The sequence below is a fragment of the Lepisma saccharinum genome, chromosome 1 (genome assembly GCF_977018435.1).
Source record: "Lepisma saccharinum chromosome 1, izLepSacc3.1, whole genome shotgun sequence".
NCBI lineage: Eukaryota > Metazoa > Arthropoda > Insecta > Zygentoma > Lepismatidae > Lepisma > Lepisma saccharinum.
The window spans coordinates 117,649,103-117,664,181 of record NC_139229.1 but is presented as its reverse complement, the minus strand read 5'-3'; the positions used below and the strand labels follow the sequence as shown (position 1 = coordinate 117,664,181).

The 15,079-nt window shown below is 34.3% G+C and overlaps 1 protein-coding gene across 2 annotated transcripts in view; it reads left to right on the top strand.

The window, feature by feature from the left end:
• The window catches only part of didum (dilute class unconventional myosin), a 178,102-nt gene extending 165,963 nt beyond the window's left edge, over positions 1-12,139 (top strand). For both annotated transcript variants that reach the window (XM_083137372.1, XM_083137363.1), the window contains exons 32-33: positions 1,421-1,537; positions 3,324-12,139. In XM_083137372.1, coding sequence (XP_082993498.1) covers positions 1,421-1,537; positions 3,324-3,449 — 243 coding nt within the window. In that variant the 3' untranslated portion in view covers positions 3,450-12,139. The remainder of the gene's footprint in view (positions 1-1,420; positions 1,538-3,323) is intronic.
• The last annotated feature ends 2,940 nt before the right edge of the window (positions 12,140-15,079 follow it).

The window sequence follows — 15,079 nt, the reverse complement described above, 5'->3', positions numbered from 1 at the left end:
ATGCACAGATAAGCTAATCGAGACTGGTTTCGAACAATGTAAATAATTCTACCAAATTGTATTTGTGTATAGTTATAATCATTAATTTTGTGTCATCCTAATTGCAATACTCATATATCAAATTTGAATTGATCTGCTGCTTACATTGGTACATTATTCTGCAACACTATATTGAAAATAAGTAACTGAAGTAACACTATCAAAATTACTGAATGATGGGAATCATGATAATAAATAACAGAATCTATTTTCCAGTAAGTACAACTATCATACTACGGTTTTCTTTGGAAGGAGTCGACAGTTGCACTGCAGATAGCATGCAGTGCAGTTGATACTGAATCATGTTCAAGCTGACAAGTGTTTCAAAGAGGGCAAATTGTTAGTGCCCACCTTGCAGGTGCCTCTGTTACCAAAGTAGCCATGTTATTTGGCGTATCGAGAGGGACTCTATGCAAGATCATGATGGCATAATAGTGTGTCCGGAAAGACATCATCAGATACGTGTAAACACCTGCGTGGATGAAAATGTACACTGAGTGACAGAGACAGAAGGACACTGAGAAGGGTTGTGACCATGTTTTGCATGAAGAATGGTGCAAGATCCCATTATCCACCATCCAGGACTTGTATTTGTCCATTCCTCGGAGACATATGTATGGAGGACGAATTTTGTACCGCAGATGAAAAACGTTCCTATGCCTCCAAACGCACCAATGCACCATCAAAGTTCACAAGTTCAGTTCCCCCCCCCCCCCCCGAAAAAAAATCATGCTTACGCCAGTGGTTCTATCTATTTTAATTTCAACTTTCCCAGATTTGTTTCCACCAAATTTTAACAACAAATTGTAGCAGGATTCATATTTCTTTACCTGCATCTCAAAAATAAGCAAATTACCTATGTAACTGGGTAATGAAGTCAGGTGATGTAGTTCAGAATCAGGGTGTCTGCCAGTCAGGGAATTTGCTTTCTGGAAAAGTCATGAAGATGTCATAGAAATTTACTGTTTGTGTGGAAAAAGTCTCAACAATATTGTAGTAGTGCAATAAAGTAGGTGTTTGAACAAAGAAAAGGTATATTGCCTCCCTTGGAAGATTGTTAATGTGAGGGTTTCCAAAGAGCCCTGTTATGAGTGAACACGGTGGGAAAATCAGCAATTGAAAAACCTTGGCTCATCATACTTCCTTTTAACGAACAAACACAACAATGCTGGGCACTATTTGTCTCGGACAGCTGATGTTTGTTGTACAGTATCCACTTTGCAGCTGAGATTGCCCCTTGCACCAGGAAACACTGAATTAAAGATTCCTGACAGATAAAATTTCTCCAAAGGTGAGGTGCCAGTAGAAAATGCAAGGGATATAAACAACTTGTCTCTCCTTTTCTTAATTTTTCATTAATCTTCTTCTTTTTTTTTTCCAGATAATAAAAATACTTAATCTGTACACTCCAGCTGATGATTTTGAGGAACGTGTTCCTGTCTCGTTTATTCGTAAAATCCAGGCAAAACTTCAGGAACGAACAGAATTGCAGTCACAGGTAAGATAAATAGACATCCTTATTTTCTTTTATTTCTTACAATCAACCAAATCTTGTGTACACTCCTGTTCAGATAATTGGCATACTCTTTACTAGGGATGGACCCATATGAAGTTTTTGTAAATACTGCTAAAATACTTATATAAAATTTTACCTTCATTGTGATTAATCCAATAAGTATAAAAGTTACTTAAATTAACTGAAATTGATATAAAGTTTGCTGATACTGACAAGAGATTCTACTGATCCAATATAGAATTGCAAATATTCTGTGAAATACCTAAATGATTTGTTCACATCCGTAATGTATGTAACCAGGTGATTCCAATAGGTTGTACCCTAGAACAATACATGCATTTTATTCTGAGTTAAACGTTATCTATAGTAATATCAGATCAGTAAAATTATCAAGGGTGCCCATAGGATTTTTTCTCAGGTGGGGCAAAGTAAGATTTCATACCTTGACCCCTCAGCCATAGAACTTGTATTGTACCTAATATTATTATTTTTATTAGTAGTTTTTATTTATTATTATTAATAATATTTATTTATTAGTAGTAATTATTATTATTATTATTATTATTCTACAAATCATAAAATTGAAATTGAGTGAAAATAATTTGACACTTGACAAATTGCGACTTGAGTCCACTATTTAAATAGAACCTAGATTCGCCTTGCATCCTTTCCTTAAACATATGGTGATGAACAGTTGTTTATTGTTTTGTACGTTTTCACGATGCATAGATATCAAACAAGAGACCACTTAATCTGCTCACCATCATGGCACTTTTTGGGATCCTGAACAGTCGAGAAAATCCAATAAATCATATTGGATTTTTCCCCCTTTTTTTAATAATAATTATTATTGAAATCAATGGTTTTTTTTCCAGAAGTGCCAAAACAATCACTTAAGGAGGGAGGGAATAGTGTGTAGAATTTAAGATTTTCACAGCGTCCGTAAATTTCGAAAGTTTCCTGTCCTGAAACTGGTCTGGAAATGGCAAATTCTTCAGTCTCGAACGACAGGATTATAAAAATTTCCCTTCCGAATCCCAACCTGACCAAAAATTTTCATCCTGCACACCCATAGTTACGTTAGTCAAGATGGTTCTAATGCCTGTGGTGAAATGTTATTTCCTTATTTTGTTAGACATGGCAGCATTTGCTATAACAACAGTCTGCAAGTCAAAAAAGAAATATTGTTCGTAATAAAATATCATCACTCGAATTACATAGTATTTTCTCAGATATCTCAAGGGGGGCATGCACCCATGAAAATTATTGGCCATTTTGAAAGCAGATATATCTATATTTCCTAATACATTTAAGAGTACAGATTACTCTGCCCTTCCCCATTCTTTAGGTAGGAACACGATTGTGTGTGCCAAGTGTAAATTTTCAAATTTCAAATCCAAAATTATTTTTTTTACATAATTTTAGTGGCAATTTTTGTTGTATTTGTTGCTCTAAAAGCATTCTTGACATTTGTAGAAGAGTCCTTGGAACATCAGATTTGTCATTTAACCTTGGAAAGAGAATTAACAGTGTGCAGAAATTGAGATGCCTTATGAAACAAATTAATATAATTGAGAGAGTCAACAACTGGTTTGTAGTTAAAAGGAATAATTAAAACCATGGAAATATTTTGCATGACATTCATGAATGTGTATTTCCATCATGTCTGTGAAGTTTTTGGATACGTAATAATTATTTCTGATCATGGTATTTATTTTATCATATGGTTACATTGATATTATTACTTACACAAATATTTATTTTTCAGTCAACCTTGCTGATGGATTCAAAATTCACATTCCCAGTTCGATTTCCATTCAATCCATCAAAGATTCGATTGGAAGATATTGAAATCCCTGATGTACTTAACCTTCCAATGCTGAGTAAGGTATAAAATGGTGTGCAATATTCAAATGAGTTTTTCTTCCTGCTACTGAAATCTTAAGGATAAGAATGTTTATTTCAGTGCTTGGAATCATGTATATTTATTTGCCATTTTTGCAGCTCAAAAAGTATTACGTTAAAGAAAAAGTGCAGTTAGTTTGCAAGTGCATTTCCTATTTTTTTAACAAGTGGAAATGTGTAATAAGTGAGGAACATACTCTGCATTGCTGAGCTTAAGTTTGACAGTAACAAGAATGTAACGTTTGTTCCTTAGTATGTTGCTTATGTAAATATATGTAAACAATATAATGTTCACTCTCTTTTGTGAGTGATTGACTATCGAGTATTGTGATGAAGTGGATGTGTGTGTGTTTGAGAGTGTTTGGGCATATAAGAATGTATGGCAAATTGATCTCTTAAACTTTTATTTATTTAATATTTGTTTACTTGTGTACATTTGTTAAAATTTGTAAATATGTTTATATTTATGTGTGTATATGTTGATTGTAACTGCCCTCCAAATTGTGAAATGACCCTAAAGGCAGGAGGTAGGGGCTGGTATTTCGACACCATGACAGTTACAATGCACAGCATAGTGTGTTCAGAATTGGTCAAAAACATATGTATTATTTAATCATTTTTGATAAACTGTTTGGTTTGGAAGGTTAGTCATAAGAAATATAAATCTTAAAAATGAAGATTTAATTCTATGAAATTTGTGCAAATGATGGTAATTTTGCTGTGTACATTGAGGTATGTACTTGATGTTTTTAGTTGTTACATTAATTCTAGTGTGTTTGGGAAAAGCACTTAAGTCACTTTTTTGAAAAAAAATCCAGAATCCAGATAGTAAAACCAGAGAATCTAAACTTCAGAGGGAATCCAGATTTCAATATTTTTTTTTTGTCTGTACAAGCAAATTTTTGTGAGCAATTTGAGTCTAGAGAGTTGTGAATGTTCTCCTGTGCATATAAGCAACACTTTGAAGAGTTTGTGGTTATATCACTCTGTGTCTGGTGATTACACATACACGAGTTCTTGTGGGACGATGGAGAGTATGAGGGATTGATTATTTCTATTTGGTTATTTACAGGTTTTTTTTATATACATCTCTGCAGTGAACTACAATTGCAGCATGACAAAGACCTATCTTCAAGTTAGTAAATTTGTCTAACATAAGAGATGAGTCGTCAGAGCAATAAAATTTACTTTACATCTGAAAACTGATGCTGCTTTGTGATGAGCTCTCTTGCTGGCATGCATCGCTCTGTGCATTTGCAAGAGGCCACACGACATCCTCACAACTTCATGATGGCAAAATTTTGACCCAACTCTTTGGACTTGAATTGTTTTAACATAGGGATGGCTCACCATGAAAATGATGAGTGATTCTACTGGCAAAAATATTGTATTTAAATTGCAAGTAAAGAATCACATACAATAAATAGAAAGGTCCAGCTTGTTCCCATACAACCAAAACCTAGTGTGCTTACATAATCGTGAAATGAGGAGACAAGTGTTAAAGCACATTAAGAACTTCATTAATAAATTAAACCCGAAAGAAAAGTAGAAAAATTATAATTAATCCTGGTTACTTTCGAAATCTTGATTGTCTCTGAAATCTATTTTGCCTGCTCCAAAATCCGATGGTAAATTTTCCAAATCTGGATTTTAAATTTTCTGATTCTGGGTATTTTTGTCCATCTCTAGTTTTGGCATGATATGCTGAATTCTAAGAGCTTATTTTTTTCATAGTTGAAATATTTATTCATGAAATACATACATTCCTTACAAAGTAATTTCTATGAAATTACTGAGCACTGTGCTGATCATTGTACTGTTTATGTACCAAACTTCCTTTCCGTATTGAATATTTATCTTATTCTGAGTACAGAGAAATAAATGTGCAATTCAAGAAAAGTATTTCCTAAAACATGTGCATTGCTGGACAGTATGGAACGGGTATGTTAGTGAGATAAAGTTGTTATATTCTTCTATATAGATAAATATATATCGTAGAGTTGGATGTAACCAATGAAAGTTGTATATATACATATTTTGAAGGTTGCAATTAGAGCTGCTGGTTTTTGTTCTAATGCCTTTTTCAATAAAATTAAGTAAACTTATCTGTTACATAAGACTTCCAGTAATATGAAGAGAAACCCTGACTTTTCAGTCATCAGGCTCCCCCAAACTAGTATACTGGAACAATTTTATTAAGGTGCTAGATCGTCATCCTCTTCATAGTTCTAACTTTCTGCAAAAGAAGTCTGAATCATGAAAATATCAGAAAATATAGCATTCAGGAGTAACTGAACCATTTCTACTTTCAACCTTTAGTGGGTGGCTGGTAGATGTGTGTACCACCGTATGTTTTCAGTTTTTGATGGTTTGTACATGTATGTACCAGCACCATGTGGCAGCAAGGAACGTGTCATTTCTTCAAAACTACACGTGCTATTTCAGTTCTGTCTTTTTTTGTTTGTTTGACTCTACATATGTGAAGGTATGACATACTCCAATTACAAAATATATCCATTGTTACCATTAACAAGCAGTATCTTGTTTCCCTCTTGAGTATTATGGGATAGATCTTATGAAATTGGCTATTACTCCTCAACCAACCCTTTTTGCTGATATTTTTCACTTTTGCATGCAATAATGAAAACCAAAGAACATTGTAACAACGAGCAACAATTAGGGGTCCAGGGGCAAGGGCCCATTATCAAAATTTCCCAAAAATTACAACTTTCCTCAAAAATGTTGCATAATTTCCATTTATTTCAAAATTGTGGGACGGACATAACATATTCTCAAAGAATGGTCTCTTGTCATGCTTCCCTGCAAATGTGGTCCATCCATAGTGCCCACGCATAGAAGCAAAATTCCAGAAATTATTTACATAAGCTGGCAACACTGCCACCCTTATACATTATTTAACTGTCATTATAGGGAGGTACAATGTATACATTTCACCTCTGCTAAAATCCCTTTCATTCCGGGGGGAAAAAAATGATTTCATATCTAGACAACAATTATTTCTTGAGCTACAATTTTTTTTGTAATTTGTACGAAGTTTGAAAATTACATGCTTGAAAAGTAGTTCCCATCCGGAACAGGTTTACAGGTGCATGAGGCTCAGTGTGCTAAAGGTTAACCAATACAGATAATTGTATTACTGATTTTCACTGATGGCGATACTTGAACTTTGTAGCAACGTCAGTTTGTTCAGAATGCAATACCATTTCAACTTACTCAAGTTTTGCGTAGAAAGATTGCTATTTTTATGTGCAATAATCAGAATATTAAAACAATTGTTAAACCCGATGATGATCATAATCATCTTGTTTTGACATCTGGTCAAAGAAAATTGATTTATCCACGTTGTAATCAATCATTATCCCATAGTTGGAAGGTCTGACATTTCCATCTTATAAATTCATGTGGTATGTGGAGAGGGGAAAGTGAGAACTGATAAGAAGGGGTTGCTTCATATTGAGTACTTAACTGTTGAACTATCCATGTTTGAGACTTATTTTTATTGTGGACTATAAATTATTAAATAAATACGGAGAAACTTGTATTCACTTTTTCTGTGAAACTGTTTTTTTTTTCAAAGTTCTATTAATTAATTGAGTGAGTGAGTACCAGTTTCTCAGTTTTAATTTACTACCACGTCTCTCATTTCCCAAATATGAATAAATTATTATATTAACAAATCAGAGTATTAGTTCCTTTGTTTTTCAGTTTTGTTGTGAATAATTTATATTTGTTGTAAATTATTTTTATATGTATATATATTTACCTTACTCGAATAAGTGTTGTAAAAGTAATACGTAGTTTATAGTACCCAAATACACTTCTGATTATTTCTTTCAATATATTTTTTGGATTTATACAAAACAAAGTACATTCCTTATAAATATATTGCTCAATTTTATTGATTTTCTTCTGTCAGAAGACTTTTTCTTTTGTCGATACCATTACAAAGTTAACAGTTGTATAGTTGTATTTACTTTTTGATTGTTTTTTTGCAATATATACATATGTTTTTTGTGTGTAAAAAGAGGGTCATTTTGAACAACGTGGTTATTGTGATGTTTTATTTTTGTTAGTGTCATAAATGAGGTCTGTACAAAAAGTGCTGATGATGAGGAATAATGTTTTATTTATATGCCATTAGTATGCTTGTGAATTTTTTTGAACTTGAAAAACGACAGAAATAGGTGTACAGGTCTATGTTGTAGTGTGTTTCAATAGAATTTTTCATAAGTTGCGATATTTTTGCTCCAGACACCTATCCCATTCCATTAGAAACCACATACTCTTCTGCTTGCCATCTGAAGTGCATTATAGGTTGATTACAAAAGAATCTAGAAGAAACTTGAATTCAGAATAAATTAATTCATTTCAGACTAGGTTGTCTTTATAAAAACAGAACTTGTACACTAGTCTTGTAATGCTTGACTCTTTCATTTGCAATTCCACATCAAACCTTGTTTGTGGTAAATAAATGATACACATTTCAGTACAAAGGGAGACTGAATTTCAGGTTCAAATGTTGGTATATAAATTACATTTTGGTGTTGTGAAGGCCATGTGTACATAATGATGATTTGGCAGACAATATGCACAGGTCAGGTATAAAATACGTAACTGCAACAGTCAGTATATGCAGGTGAGAAATATTGACATGGCAACTCTATCCTTTGATTGGTTCCTCGTGTCAGGAAAAGGCACAAACAAATGGCTTGATTTGTAGAAATAAAGCAAAAATACAGGCACTACTAGGAATTAAACCTGGGTCTTGGTCATACTGATTGCTGCCAACTGAGCTAAAGAGTGATTTCTCTGTTTTATCTGTGTGGAATTGTCTGTCAGTTATACTGCAGGGAGATATGTTGCTTTGCAACACTGATGACACTGCTCTCAAAGCTGGGAGTTCAACACCATCATGTCACGAGTGTTTCCAAGGCAACAGATATTGTGCTAACACTGACAGAGACAGTTCCACAAGGTGGAACAACAGAAGCAAAAAATCCGTTGAAACCAGGACTTGATCTGTAGATCAGTTGGTAGAGCAATGGCATGACATGTCAGAGACATGTATAGTGTTGCCTTCCGAATAATTTGCCCTAATGCTTTTTTTGTACAGACCTTAGTTTGAGTCATTCCTTATAGTCGTGTAGTATTAGTAATATTTAGTTTATTGCTTGGGGGAAAATGTGATTAATTTAAACATAATTACAGAGACTTTTTTGGCTGCCAGTAAGTTCAAAGCTGCTGATGAACAAAGAGTTCAGAGAATTTAAAATATCTGCATATCAATACCTTGGTTTGTGCGAGTATCTGTTTGTGTGGATAAGTGTGACATCAGTTCATAATAATTGGTATCAGTATTTTTGACAGTTATTCCGTGCACTTAAAACCACTAAGATTTCCATTGTAAATAAAATAACAAAATGATATACTGAAGGTTAGTGCTCCTAGATAATTTGCAGTATGAAAGCAGTATTTTGGTGTGACTCGTATGTTTTTTTTTCTTGTCCAGAAGCAAGTTTGGTGAAGGGCTTGATTACAGTATTTAGCACGTATTTATTGCCATCTTTATGGAGAGAGTTGAATATATTTGCCTTCTATATAAACGGCTATTATTCTATCTTTGAAGAGACTTCATACTGATCTCTTAAGTGGCCATAAATTGAATATTTTTGGTAACGTCTAGTTCGCGTGGGTTGTCTTGCTGAATATGCAGATTTAGCATGCGGTGCCAAAGGAAAGTTCATGGACCAAACTACTATCTATGAAAAGGAAGGGGTAGGCAATTTTAATTTTATGTATGTTGAAGTTGTATTTTGTCTGGTGTGGTCATGCCTGTAATTATATGTATCTTTAGGAGAGATGATTTGATTTGATGGTAAAATCTAATCAGGTACTGAACAATTTAATTAATGATGCATATTATTATTTTTTAAGGCCAATGGCAGTGAGGACACAGATTTTGAGAAAGAACTTTGAGTCTAGAAAAAGGGGAGTATGGCTGGTGTGGCATTTTCATTCTATTCTTTCATTGATTGTGTATATTGGGAGAATTGGCATAGTTGATCATCTAACTACATAACCCATCATATCTGTATTTATCTTTATATTTGCACATAACCTGAATCACTGTTCAGTTTGAGGCAAATTTTGACCAATTTTCTCACCGTTTAGTATTAGTTCTCAATCCTCCTCGGCAGCGAACTATTGTATTTCAGTTACTGTTGCTCCACAGGCAGTAATTTATTTTGTAATACATACACACACACTAGCACATTGCCTTGGCTCTGTCATCTTTGCCTTAACTGTCTGAATACACCTCTGTTGGGGAATTACACTTATTCTGTACAGCAGTTGTTTGTGACTAGCAATCCTGCAGGTTAGAAAACTGCTGTTAACAATAGGTGCCAGTATTTGCTACAGGTCTGGTTTGTGACAGTCTTATTAATAATGATTTATATGAGCAACATACTATGCCCAGAAGAATTCATATGCTGTGAAGATCTTTCATTTCTTGAGTCTTTATATTTGACATTGCTCAAACTGCCCTGCTATCTTGTACTCAAGATTCCCAGTTTTCGTCCCCCATGAGGGCACATTTCAGTGGTTCAATCCCTACTTTAAACTGTAGGATCAACCCCCAATTAGCCTATTTTGCATGAAATGGAATGAAGGCAAGTTTTTATTTTTTGCTGCAGATTACAATTTCGAAAGGCAGTAGTTTTTTTGCCCATTTTATCTGTTTGCCAAGGAATCGCTTGCATTTTTTAATTCTTTGAGCATAAAATTTCCAGGAATCAAGAGTATGGAGGACACTGAAAATTGTGTAAACTTACCTTCCAAAATAACTATATTCAAAGAGACTTGAGATTTTGTTATACTTAGACAAGCCAGTCAGAATTGGAATATGCCTCTTTTTGTTACTTGAAAATTCACTCTTAGCTGTCAAGTGAAAGTTCTCTCTCGGGAGTTTTGAAATGATAACCTTGAACTCCCAACACCTGAATGTAGTTCAGGACTCGGTGACACTTTCGATTGGATAAAGTAGGATTGGACTCTTATTAAACTTGTTCCTCGTTGATTCCTGCAAATAGCCTCCCTCTTAAAATAAGCAATACATTCATATGAGAGATTGTTAATTGAAGACAGATATTGTTACAGGGAATTTGGTGAGCTTGGAAGTGATATGATTTGGTATGTTTATGTGTTGCTGGCAGAATTGGACTTTACAAACTTTGGAGTCCTGTATGAAGAGGAACTGGGCAGACAAAGGAGCTAGTCAGATGCCAAGTTCTTTAATCAAGTATACTAGGAACAAACAGACACCTTGACTTTGAGAAAATAACATGATATTGATCCTAGACAAGTCCACTAATACCAAGAGAAATAATCAGATGGTAGACTGAAGAGGCTAAGCTTTGAGCAGGTTTGCACTTGAACCTCAGCCACTAACAACCAACTATAGAAAACCATGTTACAAAATACATCCTAGATGTCAACCTCTGTGTATAACGAAATCAGTAGACTTCAAAATTAACACACATGTAAAGTAGTGAAAGTAATAAGCATTATAATAATTACTTATGTTTTAATTATGTGTGGCATCATAAATGTACAGCTGTTCAAAAATTAACGAACCGGTTTTAAAGTAAATAAATTTTCCACATTTTTACAATGTTTTTCACAAACTTGCATGTTATAAATTCAGTTATATGCATCATTAAGCAAATTGTATTACCATTCAAAAACTTACGTATCTTTCATAAAGTTACAGATTTTATCAGGTGTCTGAAATTTTACCAGTTTTGCCATTTCACTTAAGAGAGTAAAACTCAACATCCTTTCTTTCTTGCATATTTAGATGTTGCACATACGCATTGGTCCACAAGATGATAAAAAAAATTATATTTTTACGTAAAATTTTCCTTGTAGGGAGTTAATAGTTTTATTGTTGATGAAATTGAGTGGTTAGCCTCAGCCAAGTGTACTTAGTCCTCAGATTTAGAAACCAAAGGAATGAAAACTGACATTTCAAGTAACTCAGTTGCATGAGGGGAGAGGGAGGAGGGAGAATGTGATTGGAGTATTCCTTCCTAAGCAGTACCTCGTGAATGTGTGTGTATGCATGTGTGACTGAATCAAGTTGCTTCGGTTGTGTCAGTCTTGTGTGATACTTTGTTACCTAGATGGCACAAAGGAATTAATTAGAAGAAAAAACTATTATTTTCCACATTTGTTAATGCCTCCATGTAATGTTAACTGGAAGCAGCTGTTCCAAGATTTATTTTAATGCAGTTTTGTTGCTGTGTGATTTACATGGAAGAGAGTAATGTTCTCTGAATTGTTACGTGTCATTCATTGAGTGGGGTGCAAGTGGTAATTTCTCCTTTGGAAATCCTGATGAAAATTAAATTTGCAGTCTTATGTGATTGTTACTTGTATAGGTATTCAGAAGTAGATTTCTGTTGTAAAAACAAACTAAAGAACTGTAAAAAAGGAATGTAAAGTTATAAATATAGAAGTATGAGATAGTAGTCTGTGTGTTAATTTCTGAAATTATAATAGAAATTAGTTTTTTTTCATCAGTTGAACCCTCTTAAAATAAGCCTGGATTTGCATATCTTTGAATGTGACATCTAAGTTTTTAACTACTGAAAAGGAGCAGATTTAACATCTTTTGAGAAGTTTTCTCCAGTCAACCAATAGATCCCTAACTACAGTTGAGACTGTTTTATACGTAACTCAGTTCTGCGTAATTCTGTTTTGTATGTAAATTACTGTAGGTCCTGGGAAAATATAATTTAAAAACATGTTAATTAAACCATATTTGTATGTAATGCATTTATACGTAATTTGGTGTTATGCGTACTAATTTTCATAAAATACAGTTGATTTGTATGTAACCAAGCTACAACATTGTCACAACGTTATATTTCTTGTTATAAAAACACAAGGCGAGTTTCAAATATGAAACAGGATAGGCAGGCATGGGAGTGGTCTGTCTCAAGTTGCGAGAAAGCAAGGAGAGTTGGCATGAAATCAGAGGAGAAAGATTTGCAGCAGTTGTTCAGAGCATGAGATGCATTTTCTTTTGTATGTAATCGCAATACGAAAGTACCCACATTAAAAAGATGCCGATAGCAGATGTTTGCCTTGTTCCATAATGAAAACAAAACAGCGGTTCCTTCAGTGAACGTTTTCAGTTGCTACTGGTCAGCCATAGAGAACAAAAAAAGGAAAAGTTACAAGCTTGACCAGAAAGTAAAATTTATACGGGAAGTGGACACTAATACACATAAAACTTAGGAATCAAACTTTTAGATTCGTTAATTTACCACTTCAGCAGGAATAATCTGTATGAAATATATCTTGTTCCTCAAAACAGATAGAATTACAGTATTTTAATAATGATATGACATTGTATCTAAATCTGCTTTGTAAGGAATTCTCAGTTATACGTATTATTTTCTCTTCACCTTGGTATACGTATAACTTGGGTTCAACTGTATGTACACTTATCCCTGACGCACGTCTTGATATAGAACTATCTGATTTCAGCTATTTTCCCTTGCGCTCCAAAAAATATTCCATATTTGTGTTAATAGGATGGGGGGGGGAACTATGCCCAGTTTTTCTAGGTTTGCATTATCCTTACAAATACTGGGTAAAAACCATTGAACTTTTTGATGTTCATGTAAAAAAATATCCAAAATATTTGTTGTTCTAAAAATGACATATGTACACAACCCAAGTACTTACACCACTCAAACCCATGGGTTCGTGAGAGAGACTTTGATTCTCTGCAAAATTTCAGATGGCTGGACGTTTTCTCAAACGAGAAATTTGATCACAATATGCTGTTCCACGCTCCGCGGCACCTTCTGTTCCCTCATCACTCTAGCAACACCCAGACACGACAGAGCAGGTTCTAACCTTCACCATGGGAGGGAGGGTGGGGGTTGTGGCTCTATTCTCCCAAGGGTGGACAACTGCTGCACATGGCAGGTTGTTTGAAAAAAATCAGTCCCGGTCATATTTGAATGACCTGGTACATTAAAATACTCAGATTAATATCCTTCAAGTATATATGTGGACTTCATGGGAATAAAGAAACATACACTTGAGCAATAGCCTAGTCAGTTCCCTAGTTAGCTCTTCTTGACTAAATATTCTCTATAATTTGAAAATCCTATATAATAATGCACTGTTGTTTTTTTTCTCAGCATTCCCACTATCAACAAACAAAAAGAACATATGTCATATCACAATTGTTGACTTGCGTACATGAACATGATATGCATAAACTAGAAAATTTAAAAGTGAAACTTATATTGCATTTGAGTAAGATTATAAGGCATATTAAGAGTAAAGTTCTAATCGAAAGAAGTGACAAGGAGAAAGTGGTGGTGACAAAATTCTGAGGAGAATTTCAAGTATATTTGCATTCTTTTCTATGGAAGTAAAATAATACCTCTGTATAATAGTGAAGAATGTGAAATTCCTCGAGTGTGTGTTAGGGATGGTATTGAGATGAGACTTTGCAGTGTGTCAATCTAAACTTTAGTTGTAAATGCAGGACTCGGTCTAGTCTTGATTTATAATAAACATGAAATGTATATTATAAACAACATACAGGCTTCAGCTTGTCTGTGCGAGAACTTGCACATAATTGACACTAATGGATTAACTTCGCAATTACTAAAATCAAAATATATATGACTTCTCTATAAATATTGGGTAGTTGTTGGGTTACTATGTCCAAGGATGTCCTATAGTAAATAAAATTTTGTTTAGATATATCTATCAATATTATACCAAAGTCTTGATCGAGACTCGGGGTCTCGATTTTGAAGACATCTGTCTTGTTTTCGTCTTGATTTTCACAAGGTCTTCTCAGTCTCTGTTGAGAGGCGACTGAAACTTCAATTCCAACAAATTTCGGCCTTTATAGGTTTTAGATTACTGATATACGGAGTGTGGTAAAATTCAAATGGTTTGAAAAACCTCAGGTCTAAAGTCATTTTTTTTTTTGTATTAGCTTGGGATAGAAAAACAAAAAAGTTTGCTTTCTACTGGAATCGAACATAGGTTGCCCACATGGTAGTCTGATACGATAACCAACACACTCACAAGTCTATTGGAGACCATCTCGACTTAAAATGTAAGACTCAACAAAACTCTATAGATCTCAACAAGCGCTCGAACAGGATTAAACGACGAAGCGACCCAACATATATAAAGAACACAGCCCAGCTTTAGTATTCAATACAAAAGTACTTGTGAAACACCAGAAGTCTATAAAGATACCGAATGCATGGCATCTAAAAAAAAACAAAGTCAGGGTGCCAACTTTTCAAAAACATTAGGTGGTCTCAAACAGTTGAAATATAATTGATTTGCTTTATTGTACTTCGCTTTTATTCCATTTTTGGCTAATTGCGAAGATGAGAAATGAGTGATGATATCATGAAATTGACGAATGGACACTCTCCAACATTCATGCTCAGTCCAGGATATGAACCCGGAACCCCTGGCATCGCAGCCGCGGGGGCCGGCAATTGAATTATAAGTTCACAAAAAATAATTAATTATTGGGTTGGC